Source organism: Saccopteryx leptura, chromosome 11 (assembly GCF_036850995.1).
Source record: "Saccopteryx leptura isolate mSacLep1 chromosome 11, mSacLep1_pri_phased_curated, whole genome shotgun sequence".
NCBI lineage: Eukaryota > Metazoa > Chordata > Mammalia > Chiroptera > Emballonuridae > Saccopteryx > Saccopteryx leptura.
Genome location: NC_089513.1, coordinates 46,434,578 through 46,453,402, shown reverse-complemented (window position 1 = coordinate 46,453,402; position 18,825 = coordinate 46,434,578). Strand labels below are relative to the sequence as shown.

General features: G+C 43.5%; 2 protein-coding genes across 3 annotated transcripts in view; one reads left to right on the top strand and one right to left on the bottom strand.

Moving 5' to 3' along the window:
- GREB1L (GREB1 like retinoic acid receptor coactivator) overlaps positions 1–15,890 on the top strand; it is a 365,704-nt gene extending 349,814 nt beyond the window's left edge. For both annotated transcript variants that reach the window (XM_066353134.1, XM_066353132.1), the window contains 6 exons: positions 1,586–1,751; positions 2,675–2,902; positions 3,821–3,962; positions 9,487–9,687; positions 11,752–11,890; positions 13,147–15,890. In XM_066353134.1, the coding sequence (XP_066209231.1) occupies positions 1,586–1,751; positions 2,675–2,902; positions 3,821–3,962; positions 9,487–9,687; positions 11,752–11,890; positions 13,147–13,310 (1,040 nt within the window). In that variant the 3' untranslated portion in view covers positions 13,311–15,890. The remainder of the gene's footprint in view (positions 1–1,585; positions 1,752–2,674; positions 2,903–3,820; positions 3,963–9,486; positions 9,688–11,751; positions 11,891–13,146) is intronic.
- The window catches only part of ESCO1 (establishment of sister chromatid cohesion N-acetyltransferase 1), a 249,260-nt gene continuing 233,605 nt past the window's right edge, over positions 3,171–18,825 (bottom strand). The window contains exon 12 of the mRNA XM_066353143.1: positions 3,171–3,274. Coding sequence (XP_066209240.1) covers positions 3,250–3,274 — 25 coding nt within the window. The 3' untranslated portion in view covers positions 3,171–3,249. The remainder of the gene's footprint in view (positions 3,275–18,825) is intronic.

Sequence of the window (18,825 nt, the reverse complement as noted above, 5' to 3'; positions counted from 1 at the left end):
AAAAAGGTGCGTCTTATACATGGGGAGTGCGGTATATTTCCTCTTGCCTAATTAATTACTCGGGCTGTGATTTCCAGGACCGTGTTCAGTGGAAGTGGTAGTGGTGGGCATCTTTGTCTTATTCTCGAACTTAGAGGATTAATCTTTCACCACTAAATATGAGAGCTTTTTATGATCCTTACTATGTTGAGAACGGAAACTACTACATTCATGGTCTTAGAAGGTACATTTTCCTAAACCCTGTTACCCTGGATCTGTTCAAACTGTGTTCCTGATTCCTCCACAGACCTAAGAGCTTTATCAGCCTCTTCATTCCATCTTCCACATTTTGTCTTCATTTCACGGTGGCCTACCCAAAAGCTTGGCTGATGCCTGGCACTCACCACCTTAATCGCTAACGTTCCTTGAATACTGGATATTTTTTTTAATCGCTGGTTAGTCCCTTAAAGCCATGCCGAGAAGCTCTCGGTCTCAGAGCAGCCTCTTCGGTGTCCTGCCCAGGAGCAGCCAGGCTCTGCAGCCAGTGGCTACGCCGCTTACACAAATGCGTGCCCTCAGATGGCTTTAGGAAATTGGTAGCAGCATCTTCTCTGAAGATGATTCTGGAAACTGGCATCCTTTCCCTAAGTCTTTTTTTTTTTTTTTTTTTGCAAGAGGTTATGTGGTAGAGTAAGTAGTAGGAAAGAATGGAGCTAAGCTGTCTAGGTTTGAATCCTGATTCCCCCACTTTCTAACTGTGACACTGAACAACCCCCCCATCCCACCCCACCCCCATGCCGTGGCCGCTCCACCTGTAAGCAGTCAGCGATCACATCTACTTCACTGAGCCACGTGGTGCTCGGGAGAGTGCCTGCTGGGGACAGTGTGCTAAGAACTCAAGGGACGTTAGCGATTAAGGTGATTATCACCAGGCATCAGCCAAGCTTTTGAGTAGGCCACCGTGAAATGAAGACAAAACGTAGATGATGGAATGAAGAGGCTGATAAAGCTATTAGGTCTGTGGAGGAACCAGGAACATAGTTTGAACAGATCCAGGGTAATAGGGTTTAGGAAAATGTACCTTCTAATGGATGTAGTAGTTTGCACTCTCAACAGAATGATCATATATGAAAAGCCCACAGGTAACATCAGCTAAACTGGATTCTTAAACGGTATTTCTCAATATTCAGTGTAGTTCATGAATCTTCTGTTATCATCAAATACATTTCTGGTTTTTGTCCTCTCATCACATGGGCTCAGGTGACTCTCTGGTGATGGGCTCTAGGAATCTACATTTAAAAAAGACTTCCTCTGTTTTGACTGGATAGCTTGGCTAGTTAGAGCGACATCCCAAAGCACAGCTAGTTTCCACCCCCGGTCAGGGCGCAGACAGGAACAGCTCAACGCTCCTGTCTCTCTCTCTCAAATCAATAAATAAAAACTAAAAACAACCCGACTGCCTCTGTGATTCTTACCTTCACTAATGTGTGCTCTGAACTCTGACCCCCACCTGAAGTGGTCACCATGTGAACAGGCGTGATCCGTCTGTGGGGCTTCGGCCACGCCCGAGGGGAGGGTGTGCAGCCGTGGTTATGTTCCCTTCCAGGTGCTGCCAGGTTTCTAATCAAGGAGCTGTCCTATCACAACCTGGAACTGGAAAGGAACCGCCTGGAAGAGCTGGGAATTAAACGCCAGTGCGTCTGGCCGTTCATCGTGGTGATGGATGACTCCTGTGTCCTGTGGAACATTCACAGTGTTCAGGAGCAGACCAGGTAGCGGCACCTCCCACGCAGTTCCCGGGGCCTGTGACCCACGCGACTGAGAAGATCCTTTCCTTGGCTGCGGTTGTGCAGGGAAGTAAATAAGAGTCCAGCTTTGCAGAGCAGAGCAGTCAGCCAGGGGACCACTGGCACTAGACAGTTTGTTTTTAATTTAGACTTTCAGTATGGCATTCAATTCCTGGGTATTTCTGCACCATGGCTTTCGCTAGCTATAAAAGTTTGTTGCGAGTATGGTTTATTTAGAAAGTTTCCTGGCTTCTAAATCAGGAAACCTGCTTTCTAGCCTCAGCTACGTTATGTGGATGAAAAAGGAAAGTTTCTTCACCTGTCCTGATTCTATCACCTATAAAATTATAACTGGGCCAAAATCAGTGGTTCTCCTCCTGGGATAGTGGTGAGGGGTCTACAAATACTAAAACTGGCAAACTCCAACCTAAGAAATGGCCCCAAAATGTCCAACCCCTCATTGAAACATTGTGCAGAGAGATCTCTAGGCCCTTCCAGTGCAAACGTTGTGATTTAGTGACCCAGTTTCCACTGTGGGTTTGAAGCTGGCAAAGTTCTCAACTGTTTCTTTATTCTACTGTAATTACCAGAACTGGGACGTGTACTTGTATCCTTCTCTCCTCTGGCTCCCAGTCTTTGGTAACTCCCTGCTCTATTCGCTTTGAAACGGGCTGGGTTTCTCTCTCCGGGTTAAGAGTGACACGCCCCACCCCCAGAAGGCGGCCTCTGAAAGTTAGCGGTGTCGGGCAGCATGAAAACGGCCAGATGCCCCATCCATTCTCGGCTAATAGAATGCAAATGAGCTAATTATTTCTTACAGATATTAATATCGTATATAGTAGTGCTGACCCTTCATAGGTGACCCTATCTTCAGTAATATTTATTGCTATCTTATGTAAATTTCATAGCCAATCCATGGAAGCCGGAGTTTCCAGTAAGAATGTGTCCTTGAAGAGTGTCTTACAGCACATTGAAGCGACACCCAAAATTATCCACTATGCCATCCTGGGAGTGCAGAAATGGAGCAGCAGGCTGGCCTCCCAGGGGCTGCAGGCCCCGTTCTCCAGGTGCCACGTGCACGACTTCATTTTGCTCAACATAGACTTGACGCAGAACGTGCAGTATGACTTCAACAGGTAGGTCTGGCCTCCGGCGGTAAACAATCCCAGACACTGTTTCTGCCCAGCTCTGGCCTCTTCAATGGTTTTTATTCCTGTTTCCGTCTTTAACTGAAAACTGAGAACCTCTTTTAGTGGACAAGGAGAAAGGGGAATCACAGGCTCCAAAGTGTCCCTTCACCTGCCTTCAAACTGACCCAAACCCTTAACAGGTGTTACGACATAAAACGCTTTGAAAAGTAATGTTTAATTATTTAACAAAAATTGTTGAACCAACATCAATCAGTGTGTAGACCCATGAACCCACCGAAGGTTAATTCTTCATTCACTCTCAGAACGCAGAAAGTAATCACTTTCCCCAAACGTTAGTAAGACCCGGAGACCTGGACCCTGTAGGAGAGAGCGGGAGAGGGGATGAGTGGGCAGGCTCACCTTGGCCGTGCCTCCTGCATTAATGATGTCCATATCCTGGAAACCTGAGATGGCCAAGAGGAGACATGCCAGGGACCATATAGTCCCTCGCCTGTCAACACCTAACCCTGTAGCTACTAGAACACTCTGTAGCTATTTCACCTCTTTTAACTTTGTTAGATGCTTCATCCTATTTGAAGACAGGATTTAAAAACGGAGCACCGTGCACTCCTGCCTTGCACGAGTGTCCAGAACGTACACGACAGTTCTATTCGGGACGCCTAAGGCCCTGTGGAATGTCTGGGCCCAAAGTCACCGCCCCCATCCTTCGTTTAATGACCCTAATACCCAAGTGGGGGTGGGGCACGTGGCGGGCCAGTGCTGAGGGCCAGCTCCACGAGCAGGCGAGCTTGGTTCTGTTTGAGGCCGTCTCTTGACCTCTGACACGCAGTTCTCCGTGTGTCGTTATCATGGTTGAGGTGTGAAAGGTAGCCAAACAAACCTGTCGTTATGATTATGATTTAGGTATTTCTGTGAAGATGTTGACTTTAACCTAAGAACACACAGCAGTGGCCTGCTCATCTGCCGCTTTAATAACTTCAGTTTCATGAAGAAACGAGTTCAGGTTGGAGGGCAAAGGGACTTTATCATTAAACCAAAGATCGTGGTAAGTTTGTAAGCTTCATTCTACTGTTGCCATGAAGATGGTTTCTTATTCATGTCGGAGTTACTATGTACCGGCATCAAGCACTTGCCGCTTGATTAGAAAATGAGGTAACCCAGGGAGTCAGTCCTTCCTGCCAGGTTTGTAGTCTGAATTCCCTTCCTGAGGAATCATCTGCAGCCGGACATAAAATTTAAAAATTGAACAAAATTACCTCTTCTTAGTTTTAAGGCTTAACAACTCCATCAAAGATTCAGTTTCAAACTTAACATCCTGTATTCTTAAATCAGCAAAGTTAACATTTGTACATTCTTTATGTAATACGTGGGAAATGTAAATCAACAAGAAGAATAAAAAAGAAAAGAAACTGAAAAAGAAAATAAGAAATGTCAATCAAGATGATGCTTGTAGCCTGACCCGTGGTGGTGCAGTGGGTAAAGTGTTGACCTGGAATGCTGAGGTCACCGGTTCAAAACCCCGGGCTTGCCTGGTCAAGGTACATATGGGAGTTGATGCTTTCTGCTCCTCCCCCTGTTCTCTCTCTGTGTCTCTCTTTCTCTGTTTCCTCTCTCTAAAATGAATAAATAAAATCTAAAAAAAAAGAGAAAAGGTTGCAGTCTTCTTAAAAAAAAAAAAAAAGATGCTTGTCAAGAAAGTAGCAGGCCCTGGCCGACTGGCTCAGGACAGAGTGTCAGCCAGCATACTGATGTCTCATGTTTGATTCCCAGTCAGGACACACAGGGGAAGCGACTATGTGATTCTCCACCCCCCCCCCTTCTCTCTTCTCCAATAGCTAATGGCTAAATTAGCTCGAGTTTCAGGCCCAGGCACTTAGGATGGCTTGGTTGGTCCAAGCGCATCAGCCTTAGGTGCTAAGGATAGCTCAGTACTTGAGCATTGACCCCAGACAGTGTTGCCCAGTGGGTCCCAGTCAGGGTGCATGTGGGAGTCTATCTTTCCTCCTCACACTTAAAAAAAAAAAAAAAAGCCTGACCTGTGGTGGCACAGTGGATAAAGTGTCAACCTGGAAAGCTGAGGTCACCAGTTCGAAACCCTGGGCTTGCTGGTCAAGGCACATATGGGAGTCAATGCTTCCTGCTCCTCCCCCCTTCTCTCTCTATTTTTCTCTCTCTCTCTCCTCTCTAAAATGAATAAATAAAATCTTAAAAAAGAAAAAATAAACTAGCAGCTCAGAGACTTCCAGTCAGGATGGCAGCGTAGGTAAATGCAGTACTCAAATCCTCCCACAAGCAAATAGAAATTACAAGTAAACTAGAAAACAACTATCACTCAGAACCACCTGACATCTGGCTGAATGGAAGTCCTACAACTAGGGAATTAAAGAAGCCACACTGAGACTGGTAGGAGAGACAGAGATGCAGAACAGACTGCTTCTGCTGCAGCGGTCCCCACAAAGGCACAAGGGGCTCCAGCCCCACAACCCCCAGCCCAGGGTTCCAGTGCCAGCAAGAGAAGAAGTCCCTTACCTTCTGACTATAAAAACCAGCGAGGCCTGTGGCTGAGTGAGGAGGGTGGCTGCAGTCCTAGATAGTTGCTCTTAAAGGGCCTGGGCACAGACTTACTGAGACTTATGCCCTCTGAGTTCCAGGCCAGCAACTTGAAAGGAACCAGGGACATATGGAGAGAAGTGAATTGTCTGGCATCAAGGCAAGAGCAGGGGCAGCTTTCGGCCAGACAAGTGTGGGAAGAGGCCAGTGTTCCTTTTCTGGGACTGCCTCCCCACAAAGCCAGGAGGCAGCCATGTCTGATCTTCATCAACCTGGCTCACACTGTTCAATGCCTCTCCCATGATTCCCTGAGACCCCCACCCAACCTGCAGGCCCATCCGAGCTATTTCAGTGGCTTTTCCATTGAACAGCTTGACTTGGCTGCTGCTTCAGACTTTCCTAAATTCTCTCAAACAAGCAGCATCTGGCCTCAGTGTGCCTGTAGCACTCGCTAAGTGACCCCACGCCTTGGCAGCTGCCAGCCTTGGTTCACAGCTTGGCTTCACCTGGGCACCTCCAAACCCAGCACAAGTAGAAGCCATATGCTTTGTAGCTGAGGCCAGGTGGCCCTGGGCAGAACACAGGTGGCAGCTGACTTTGGCCTATACCTCCTGAGAGGTCCCAGAGCCAGTACACACATGGGACTACTTTAGACCACACTGAAGCAACCCAGCAGCCTTCACAAGTGTCACACTGAAGGGGCGGACTCAGAGGGCACCAGTGCCCCCCGTGAAGTCCTGCTTTGTGGGGTGGGCCCCTGCACAGCCGATCCTCCACAGTGGTCAGTGGTTGCAGCCAGTCCTTGCAGCCAATCAGCCTGGGGGCAAATCCCTCCCATTGATGTGCCAACAGCAATGAAGGAGCAACTACAAGAGGGAGTGCACAGCCCATATGGGGGTACACACCTGGAGTGCCCAGCTTGGGCTATCAGGGAGGCTGTGCCCCTGGACCCTACAGAACACCTAAGGAAACCCTACCAAGCCTAGGAGACACAGCAGCTCTAACACACCGAGCCAACACAGCGATGCTGCCAGAATGAGGGGACAAGAAACGTCCCAGGTGAAAGAACAGAACAGAACTCCAGAAAAAGGACTAAACAAAATGGAGACAAGCAATCGACCACATGAAGAGTTCAAAACATTGATTATAAGGATGCTCAATGATCTCAAGAAGAACTCCAACAGAGCCTGACCAAGCAGTGGCTCGGAGTATAGAGCAACAGCCTGGAATGGTGAGGACCCATGTTCAAAACCCCAAGGTCGCTACCTCGAGTGTGGGGTTTGCTGGCTTCAGCATGGGATCACAGACATAACCCCATGGTCGCTGGCTTGAAGCCCAAGGTCGCTGGCTTGAGCAAGGGGTCATTGGCGCAGTTGGAGCTCCCCAGTCAAGGCACATACAAGCAAGCAATCAATGAACAACTAAAGTGCCACAACTATGAGTTGATGCTTCTCATCTCTCTCCCTTCCTGTCTTCCCTCTCTCTTTCTCAAAAGAAAAAAAAAACGAACTTCAACAGAGATAGGAAACATAAAAACAGAACTAGAGGCCCTGGCCGGTTGGCTCGGTGGTAGAGCGTCGGCCTGGCGTGCAGAAGTCCCGGGTTCGATTCCCGGCCAGGGCACACAGGAGAAGCGCCCATCTGCTTCTCCACCCCTCCCCCTCTCCTTCCTCTCTGTCTCTCTCTTCCCCTCCTGCAGTGAGGCTCCATTGGAGCAAAGATGGCCCAGGCGCTGGGGATGGCTCCTTGGCCTCTGCCCCAGGCGCTAGAGTGGCTCTGGTCGCAACAGAGCGACGCCCCGGATGGGCAGAGCATCGCCCCCTGGTGGGCATGCTGGGTGGATCCCAGTCAGGCGCATGCGGGAATCTGTCTGACTGTCTCTCCGTTTCCAGCTTCAGAAAAATACAAAAAAAAAAAAAAAAAAAAAAAAAAAAAACACCCCAGAACTAGAAAACATAGAAAGGAACCACTCAGAAATGAAGAATACATTAACTGAAATGAAAAATACATTACAGGAAATCAACAGTGTGGTAGGTGAAGCAGAGGGTCATATCAGGGATTTGGATGATAAGGAAGCAGAAAACACCTAAGTAGAACAGCAAAAAGAAAAAAGAATTTAAAAAATGAGGATAGTGTAAGGAACCTCTGGGACAGCTTCAAGTATACCAACATTCACATCATGAAGGTGTCAGAAAGAGGAACAAGCAAAAAACTGAAAACCTTTTTGAACAAATAATGACGGGAATACTTCCCTAACCTGATGAAAGAAAAAGACATACAAATCTAGGAAGCACAGAATCCAAAACAAGGTGAACCCAAAGAGGCCCATACCAATATACATCATAAGCAAAATGCAAAAGGTTAAAGACAAAAAAATCTTTATTGATTTGTTGTTCCACTTATTTATGTATTTATTGACTCTTGTATATGCCCTGATGGAAACTGAACCCACAATTGGTGTATCAGGACAATGCTCTAACCAACCGAGCTACCTGGCCAGGGCCCAAAGAGGAAATCTTAAAAGTAACAAGAGAAAAGCAGTTACCTACAAGGGAACTCCCATAAGGCCATCAGCTGATTGACTGCTCAACAGAAACTTTGCAGGCCAGAAGGGACAGGCAAGAAATGCTCAAAGTGATGAAAAGCCAGGACCTACAGGACCTACAACCAAGATTACTCTATCCAGCAAGGCTATCATTAAAAAGCAAAGGACAGATAAAGAGCTTCAAGACAAGAAAAAGCTAAAGGAGTTCATCACCACCAAACCAGTATTACATGTAATGTTCAAGGATGTTAAGATGAAGAAAAAGAAGATAAAAAATATAAGATGGCAATAAATACATATCAACAATGGAACCTAAAAAACAAAATAAATGAACAAGCAGAACAGAAACAGCCTCATAGATAGAGAACATTTTGACAGTTGCCAGATTGGGGGGGGGGGGGGGGAGCCGGTGAAAAAGGTGAGAGGATTAAGTGCAGATTGGTAGTTACAGAATAGTCATGAGGATGTTAAGTACAGCACAGGGAGTACAGTCAATACTATTCTAGTAACATGTATATAGTGTCACGGGTGTGTGAGATTTATCAGGATGATCACTTAGTAAGTTACATAATGTCTAAATCGCAGGTTTACACCTGAATCTAATATTGTATGTCAACTGTAATTGAAAATTTAAAAATTATTTTAAAAAGTAACAGATCGAGCCTGACCAGGCGGTGGCGCAGTGGATAGAGCGTCGGACTGGGATGCAGAGGACCCAGGTTCGAGACCCCGAGATCGCCAGCTTGAGTGCGGGCTCATCTGGTTTGAGCAAAAGCCCACCAGCTTGAACCTAAGGTCGCTGGCTCCAGCAGGGGTTTACTCGGTCTGCTGAAGGCCCACGGTCAAGGCACATATGAGAAAGCAATCAATGAACAACTAAGGTGTTGCGACGCGCAATAAAAAACTAATGATCGATGCTTCTCATCTCTCTCCGTTCCTATCTGTCCCTGTCTATCCCTCTCTCTGACTCACCCTCTGTCTCTGTAAGAAATAAATAGAATTTTTAAAAAAGTAACAGATCGAGTCCTGTTAAGGGTATAAATTCCATGGGCCTATCCTTTTCTACTTGAGATTTAGTAATATGTAATCATTTATAATATATGGGATCCACAGTGGAGCTTAGAAACGTTTGCTTTTCGTTTTTCTGGTCGTGTTGGATGGGATTTATCCTATCCACATCTAGAGCACTATAGAAGGCCTCTTAGCAGTCCTCGCAACGTATTTGCCAAGTACAATAGCTTCCAGAGAAGCCTACTTTTCCATCGTCTCCTCCTCTTGCTGTGTGCAAATTATTAGATCCGACAGTACCGCTCTGTACTAAGTGGAAAAGCTGTAATCTAGCTGAATGACAGACAGACTTACAAGTCACTGTTGTACTATGATTTGGGGTCTGTTGGGGGAAACGCAGTGTTTCCTTGCCTGTTTCACCCAGTGATGGACACATTTCCCATGATCATCTCGGCTCTGATTTCAGGTGTCAGAGAGCTTAGCGCCCATCTCGCCCCTTCAGTACGTCTGTGCTCCTGACAGTGAACACACGTTACTGGCAGCCCCTGCGCAGTTTCTCCTGGAGAAGTTCCTTCAGCACGCCTCCTACAAACTCTTCCCCAAAGCCATCCGTAACTTCAGGAGTCCTGTGTTAGCTGTTGACTGCTACCTTAACATCGGACCCGAGGTAAAGGGGGCGTGGGCTAGTATGGTGCCTCCCCCGCTCCGCCCATTTCTTTCCCATTTTAGCTCCCATTTGAAAACTCACATGGAGACCCAAAGAGCCTACGACAGACTGTGTGCAGAGGCTCACACAAGAGGCAGTAACTGACCTTCCCCATACCTGTTTCATTGCTCCAGTCACCCAGTGAGCACACCAAGCCGAGCTCCGCCAGCCTCGCTGAGAGGCCGCGCTGGGCTGGGCGGAGCAGCTGCTTGCTCCTTCTTTTCATTCCATGTACCAGGCGCTAATCTAACCACGTGGTGTTTCTCCCCAAGACCGTGAGCTAGGCCTCAGCCACTGTTTTAGGCATATGAGAAGAGTTCAATGATTCCTTAACAATTTAGGTATCAAGGAACACCTTTATAGCATTTCCACTCCTGGACTTATTTCTTTTTCATGATTTCCTTATTTTTCATTCTTTCTCCTCTGTCTCAAGTTCTCCCATTAATTTTAGTTTAAAAAATTTGCAACTTTTGTACCATTAGGTTCTACCCACTGATAGCCTTCTGGACTTTAAGGGCTTCTGCCATTAAACTTTCCCTTAAGATTAGCATTGTTTTAAAATATCCTATTTTATTCTATTCAGTAACATATCCTCCCTCTAAAGAATTGAAAGGTATAAATTAGAAAACAAAGTCACTTGCAACGGGAGCAGCAACATTTTGGTACTAGTTCCTTCTCAGCTGTTTTCTTTGCATATATTGCCAAACAACGTTTTAAAGACTAAAATTCAACCGTATTTAACCTTGGAAACTGATTTTTAAAATCTAACACTGTAAAACATTTTATATTCTCAAAGTCGACTAGAAAAAGCAGCTTTTAAGAAGTAGAAGGAACCTTACATTATTTCAGCAGATGTAGCAATGCCTTCCAATGTTATCTGTGGCAGTTACAATACTTGTCCAGGTCTTGCGATTCCTCCAGCCCAGGGTCCGGAGCTCTGGGTGCTGGACAAGAGAATCTCCATACCAGTACTAGTCAGAGCAGCAACCCCCACTGAACACCTGCTCAGTGTTTATATTAATTCACAAAATACCGTGAGCCAGGTCCTGCCATCATCTCTACAGAGAAGGAAGCTGAGGTATAGCACCATGGAGCAGTCTGCTCAGTCGTACAGCTACTGAACACAGGAGTCAGTGCTGGAACCCAAGCGGCCTGCCCACACTTTGTCATTCCATTGTTCTCAAGATCTCCCAACTACCTTATTCACTTACCTGTAATTTCTGTGAAGTTATCTTCTGTACAGGAAAGTCATATAGAGCTAAAAACTTATTTTTAAATTTACGCAGTTTTTTTTTTCCTACACATTTTTTAAAAAGTTTTTATTGAATTTATTGGGGTGACAATGGTTAACAAAATGATACAGGTTTCAGGTGCACAATTCCACAACTCATCATCTGTGTACACTGTACTGTGTGTTCACTCCCAAGTCAAGTCTCCATCCATCACCACTTCCCGCCTGCCCCCCACCTCCCCGCTCCACCCTCTGGCCATGGCACTGTCCTCTGTGCCATGAGTTTCTTCTTTTTTTTGCTCAATCTCTCCAACTCCCCGCCCTGTAGAGCTTGAATCCCTGTCAGCCTCTAGAGTTAAAAATTTTAATTCCTACAGTTTGAAGCTTCTAATTGAAAATTTAAGTCTATATGAAAAGTTGATCAAAATCTTTTTTTTGCATTAATAAGGTCATGTAAACAGTGAATCTTTCTTCAGTATGCCTTTTTGTGAAGGTGGGTTTCCTTAATTTTATAAACACTCTTAGAGGGAGGGGCTTATTTTGTTTGCTAATTCTTTCATAGCCATCCTTTATTATGAGAAATAACAAGAGCAGCTTTAAATAGGTCAAAACTTGGCATACTGAATAGAGGTGCAAAACTTAAATAACCAACCTATTTTTCAGTAAAAAATTTACCTCCTTTACCTTACCCTGAAATAGACAGCTAAAAAAGAAGACACTGACTTGTTCAGCTAACGTGCAGACATACTGCTTGCTTTTGAAATGCCCATGCTGCTTCCGCTTGACTATTCCAGGTGGCCATATGCTACATCAGCTCCAGACCCCACTCCAGCAATGTCAACTGTGAAGGGGTGTTTTTCAGTGGACTCCTCTTGTACCTCTGTGACTCTTTTGTAGGTGCTGATCTTCTTAAGAAATTTAAGTTTCTAAAAGGTAAATCAAATTTAATATTTTGCTTGTGAATGCTATTGGTTATTGGTTCCCACTGGACAATATACAGAGGTAAAAGATATATTTTTAAAAGCACTTTCAGGCTTTTTTTTTTTTTTTAAGTGAGAAGCAGGGAGGCAGAGAGACAGACTCCTGCATGTATCCGACCGAGATCCATCCGGCAAGCCCACTACAGGGTGATGCTCTGTTGCAACCAGAGCCATTCTAGCACCTGAGGCAGAGGCCATGGAGCCATCCTCAGTGCCTGGGCCAATTTTGTTCCAATGGAGCCCCGGCTGCAGGAGGGGAAGAGAGAGAGACAAAGGAGAAGGGGAGGGGTGGAGAAGCAGATGGTCGTTTCTCCTGTGTGCCCTGGGTGGGACTGAAACTGGGACTTCCACATGCCAGGCCGATGCTCTACTACTAAGTCAACTGCCCAGGGCCAGGCATATTTTTTCCAGTAAATTGAGTATCTTTAAGTGAGGAATGAAGTCATTAATATACTAAGACTGAATGTGGATGAATAGCCAGATTTGTGACATTAAGCGTTTTTACCCCTATTAATTTTAGGAAGGAATCAATGAAAGAAGAGAAATGTTTCTCATATAATCTAATTTTAATAAAAATCAGGGTACTGAGTGATGCCATATATGCACTACACAAAGAGATTTGTTTAAGAATAAGCTATCAATTAGACATCCTGAATAATCCTAACAAGATGACCTCTGAGGTCAGTGAAAAATGTATGGTTCAGAATGCTACTATTTTTATGTGTGGGTGACACTGATACACACACACAAATAAAAACCAAAAACATATCTGGAGCGGTGGGGTGAGGGGATGCCTTGCAGGGGACATTGGCAATATCTGGAGACATTTTAGGTCGTCACACTGCTGCTGCTGGCAATCTAGTGGGTAGGAGCCAAGAATGCTGGTGAACAGCCTGCGAGAACAGTCCTCTAGTGCGAGGCTGAGAGCCCCGAGTTCAGAGAAGCCCCGTGAGAAACACGGCAGCACTGATTTTAACACTGGTTACCACAGGGAGGGTGTGATTGGGAGTTACACTCTTTTAAATTTTGACTCTAATACTAATTCAAAATAAACAATGCAATTAAAAAGAACATTTCTGATAGTATTATTACCTAATAGTATGTTGGTTCTCAGAGGTGTTAGCTAAGGGGATATAGTCATAGAGGTGGTACAGTTCTTCATCACTTCAATTCCTGAGCCTAAAACTCACTTCTGCTTTTTTCTTGAAGGTGCTACCCTGTGTGTCATCTGCCAAGATAGAAGCTCCTTACGCCAAACAATCGTCCGCTTAGAACTGGAGGACGAGTGGCAGTTCCGCCTCCGGGATGAGTTCCAAACAGCTAACAGCAGTGAAGACAAGCCCCTCTTCTTTCTTACTGGACGTCACGCATGAGCTTTCGAAGAGACCAAAAATAGCAAAGGGGTGCCTTGGTGGGGTGGGGCAAAAAGAATTATTTGGTTTTTTGTTTTTTTGTTTTCCTTTAAAGTACAATCACTGTGGAGCAAAGTGCAACATATTTGTTCTCCAAAGAACATCCCAAATCTGACCCAGGTCTTCGGGCATCACTCTCTTTCACTTCCATTTTAGGACCTTACATTCAGGTTAATTCCATCCTAGGCAGTTATGCAACGTAGGTCACAGTCTGCCCCGGAGCCTGAGGAAGATCCACTTTGGAGAATGAAGGGAGTTTGCATTGTTTTTCTACTACGCTGTTAGGGGGAAGCTGACTCTCAGCATTAGCTAGCCGGAATGTGTTACATGAGACACCACCGGTGTGGAACTAATCGGAGATTAATGTTGAGGCCTGAACCCTCAGTTTCTCTTCAGATCTGTACTTCGGTACAGTATTACTCAGGGGTCTGAAATGATAGAATGTAGAAGATATTTGTATTTAAAAAAAAAAAAAGAAGTAGCTTTGTCTTTCTCTGTGCAGTGTTAGTTTAAGATTTATAATCTTATATGTATTGAAACTTTTGGCAAAATTTCCACAGGAGTTAAAAGTTTACTATTTAAACTGAACAAACAAATCAGTAAATGCAGAGTAGGAATCGTGTGTATATAGCAGCTTCTCCTTGCGTAAATTCCTGTTTGCTTTTTCCACTCTTGAACAATGTTCCCAGTCTCGAAGCACACCAAGTCTATGAGAATGTGCAGCAGCGATCAATCTTGCACAGGGAGAACCTGATTCAGTAGTTGAGCAAATAAGAAGCTTTTGGCAGTTACCCCGTACCCACCCTATTTGGTTGGAAGTAAGCAGCTGGCACCAGCAAAGGTAAATGTCAGGCTGAGGTTCTGTGTGGAATGGAACTAGTTTGTCTCCTTTCAGGGACTCAAGCAAAGCTTCCTTTAAAAGATACACTCAGTGAATATCTTAGTGGCTTTATACTGACAGCAACATAGAAATGGCTGAAATGGGCCAGGAGCCAGAGACAGAACGTTTTTACTTAATCCTACCAAGGATTCTTTTGTAAGGAATCAGGAAGAGTCCACTAAAAAGTCTTTGACTCATTCAAGTCAGCAAGGGGTGTTTGTTCAGTATCAATAGTAGAAGGCACAAGTTTCTATAAATCTCTTACATTTTTTAATCAAAAACAAATTTTTAGAAAATGTCCTAGAAGAAACTAAGGCTATTAGATGTTTAATCTTAAATTACTCCAGTTCTCATCACACAATTTGACATTTTTCTCATTAACCTATACATACCATTTTACCCCCACTTAAAATGGCCATTTTTACTTGAATTGATATCTTATTTGTGGCCTCAAACTACTGAGGGGATCTACTGACCCTGCATTTACTTAGAATAGTGTTAGCCAGTTTTATTAGCTTGTGATAACAAGGAGTTTACAGCTAGTGTGAAGATGTAATGTACTAATCTGAAAATGGTTTGCAGATCTTTTGGTTTTAATATAGCTACTTATGATGCTTTAAATATATTTTGAATGAAAAATTCTTTTAAATCCCATTTTAACTGTCTTTCAAAGAGGATCTGCCTTATATATGCTTTAAAAATACTCAGTTTTAGGACAGCAGAATTTCCGGCAGAGGTACGTTTTGAAGCAGGTTGACTTAGATATGAATGTATTTCACTTGTTCCTGCTTGGTTGCAAGGGCCTAATGTAAAGGATATCAAGAAACCCACAGTTTATGCAATATTCCAATAATATATTCTATATAGGGCAAATAAAATACTTGAAGTAATTCTAAAACAGTTGTACCTGGGGCAGATGGCCTCTCAGGGTTTCTTCTGGCTTTATGGCTACATGGTCTGAAGAATACTTTTTAAAGTAGTTACTTTAGATGCAGGTACTCCATATTAGTTAGGGCTGCACTCTGAAAAATTAAATGATTATAATCTCTTAAATGCTATTTAACCCCGTGGAAGAGAAATACCAGAATAAAGCCAAAAGACCATCACCCCAATGATAGACAATTCCAGTCGGCCTGCCTATTCTTTACAATGCCTATCTTACCCAAGTCTGGATCTTTTAAAATCACCTTCATTAGTATAATTCTTTAGAGAATGTTAGGTCCTTCTCCTTTAAGGATGAAATTGCACAAGCACAGGACACCATGATTTGTTAATACATACCTTGGTGTGTTCAGCGTCGAGCCTTGCCATTCCGTAGAACATTGTGGTATGAATGTGTTCTCTAGGCCTCCGTAATTATTAATCTATAGACCTGTTAAACCTTGCCATGTATGACAGTTCACACAGGTTAATACTGAATGCAAACTAAAATTAGAATAATTGTTGTATTCAATTTTTGGGGCTGTAATTTATGCAATTGCTTTTGGTGATTTTTTTTTTTTTAGAAAAGGAGGCACCTGTGTTAATTTTGTTACTGTAAAATTTTCTTAACCAAAACTTGGTGAATTTCACTAGTCAGTCTACCTCACATTTTTTTTATGAGTCTAAATTGTCTAAAGTTGTGTCTATTGTCCTTCCACTTAATTTGGTGAAATGTATTAAAATTCTCTCACACCCAAAATTAGTAAGTTTGTCTTCTTTAAACTAATTTTCTAGTATATTCACAAATGGAATGAGCTCCCTGACTCTGACACTGTCCGAGAAAGGTTGAAGACCCCATATCACAGGTTGGATGACTCTAAGATTCAACTACCCTGGCATAACAGTCCATGAAAATGCTAAATAAGTCTTGGATGAATGAAAATCTGTAGCTTGTACAAAGACACGCGTGATATCTACATACCATGCCTGTTTGCAGAGTTCCACGTAATCATGACAGATTGAGAAATGATTATGAAAAAGATGTTAGAAATAGTTATTGTACACATATCCCCAATCTTTTATTTTACAGATGCAATTGAACTCACATTGCTTCTTAGAAGTAGAACTTTGAGTTGTGAGAACTGTGTAATATTACATAAGGTGTTAACCTCCAATTTAGTTCTAAACTGTAATTTTACCAACTTTTGAGAATAACTTATTCCAGGAAAATGCCTTTCAAGTTTTATTCCATGAAGAGTGCTAAAATAATAGACTTTGATATAGAACCATGAAAACACTCTCCTAGGCCAAAGGCCCCTGTTACCTCAGGAAGGGCGATATATATTTCTAAGTATGCTGACCAATTCAGGAGCAGGTAGAAACTGCCGGTGTTCCACTGCATATTCCAAAGCAACTGCCTTGGAAAGACCGAAGGCTGTGAAACTAGCGTGCCCTCGTATTCAGCTCCCTAAACCCTGAACAACATCCAGGGCACAAATATTCCCCAGAACTCTTGTTAATCATAGAAACCAGCCTTTAAACTTCCTCTGGGTCTAAGAGAGAATACTGCTGTAACACTGAAACCCTAACTTCATTGAAAAAAACAACCCACCACTAAAGGTAATTCCAGGAAGGGTCTCTGAGGCCAAAGAACAAGCCACTCACAATATATTCCTTGCGTTCTCAACTGTCAAATATTTAACTAAGGAAAGCACCTACTTCAGTGACTAGGACTAAGGACTAAGTTATGTAAGGAAAAAAAAGCAACAACAAAAAATTTTCTGACCACATCTTTGCTCTGTAAATAATCTAACAAATTTCTTTTTTACTACAGGGGGCAGGGGTTTTCGTTTTTTTTTACAGGGACAGAGAGAGAGTCAGAGAGAAGGGTAGACAGGGACAGACAGACAGGAACAGAGAGAGATGAGAAGCATCAATCATTAGTTTTTCCTTGCGACACCTTAGTTGTTCATTGATTGCTTTCTCATATGTGCCTTGACCGCGGGCCTTCAGCAGACCAAGTAACCCCTTGCTCGAGCCTGCGACCTTGGGTCCAAGCTGGTGAGCTTTTGCTCAAGCCAGATGAGCCCACGCTCAAGCTGGCGACCTCAGGGTCTCGAACCTGGGTCCTCCGCATCCCAGTCCGTCACTCTATCCACTGCGCCACCACCTGGTCAGGCGAGGGGTTGTTATAAGACAGAATCTTCCCTATTTTCTGCCAGAAGGCTCAAGAGTCATGAGACAGGTAGAAGACTGCATGTAGTAACTACCACAGAAATTAACTCAGCAATCTTAACCCCTGGGTAAATTATGGCTAAGCAGGAATATGGTTGTGTTCCTATTCACATGCCCTACCTGGGAAGCCATGCAAAGTCTGCAAGAATAATTAAAATATCACTGCATGTCTACTGTACCTACTGTCCTTATGATAGGTATGCAGATACACCAAGTTCACTATTTTATATTATGAACTGGTAAAACAGTAATTTCCACAATTCACACAAAATAAAATCATTGAATGTCTATGCAGACAAGACCGTATCCCATATAAAATCTCATGGTTCCTCTCTATACTTGTGGTTCCTATGTCTTTATACTAGACATTTTTATAATGAACCAACAACTATTCAAGGGTAGCTGACAAAATTTAAAGGAACCTTTATATAACAATTCTAGAATCAACTCTTTTGAAGTTTGACTGTGGCCGTTAGTGCATATTCACCATATCTAAAACTACCTCCACCACTCTGTAGAGCAGTGGTCCCCAACCCCCGGGCTGTGGACCATTTGGTACCGGTCCGCAGAGAAAGAATAAATAACTTACATTATTTCCGTTTTACTTATATTTAAGTCTGAACGATGTTTTATTTTTTAAAAATGACCAGATTCCATCTGTTACATCCGTCTAAGACTCACTCTTGATGCTTGTCTCAGTCATGTGATACATTTATCCGTCCCACCCTAAGGGCCGGTCCATGAAAATATAAATATTTTCTGACATTAAACCGGTCCGTGGCCCAAAAAAGGTTGGTGACCACTGCTGTAGAGTACTCTTTCTCATGTCACTCTTCGGCCTTCAATCGTGGTATGACAATGTTGACCATTCTTTGATTCTTGAAACTTCCCTTGGTTTCAGTCGCTCCTAGTTCTCTTACCTTGGACGCGCCTTCTCAAGTACTTTGAGACTCTGAAATGATGGTATTCCTCACAACTTTCTCCTATGCTCTCATTTTATAAACCCCAAGGTGGTGCTTCTAAACGTTCAAATAACTAAATTCATAAATTTCCTTAATTCTATCTTCTCCTATACTCTAGAATAGATCAACATATCCAATTAAATACCAAACTGGTTATTTCTACTTGTTAATATCCAACCACCTTTAAATCTTTACTGAAATTAAGCTCCCCCTTCCCCATCCAACCCTCCCAACATACTCCTCCAGCATTCCCTTCTCAGTCAGTCCATGTACTCAATTACCCAAATCAAAATTCCCAATTACTCTAGATTCTTGGCTACGATTCTTCACTGGTTCGTTATCAACTCACACACCAGTTCTTCCATAGTATCATCTCAAGATTTATCCATCTCCTCTCTTCTTTATCCATAAATCACAGCTTTAGTTCAGTGTTTCAAAATTTATCACAAACTGCTAAAGTAGACTCTTAATCACCCTC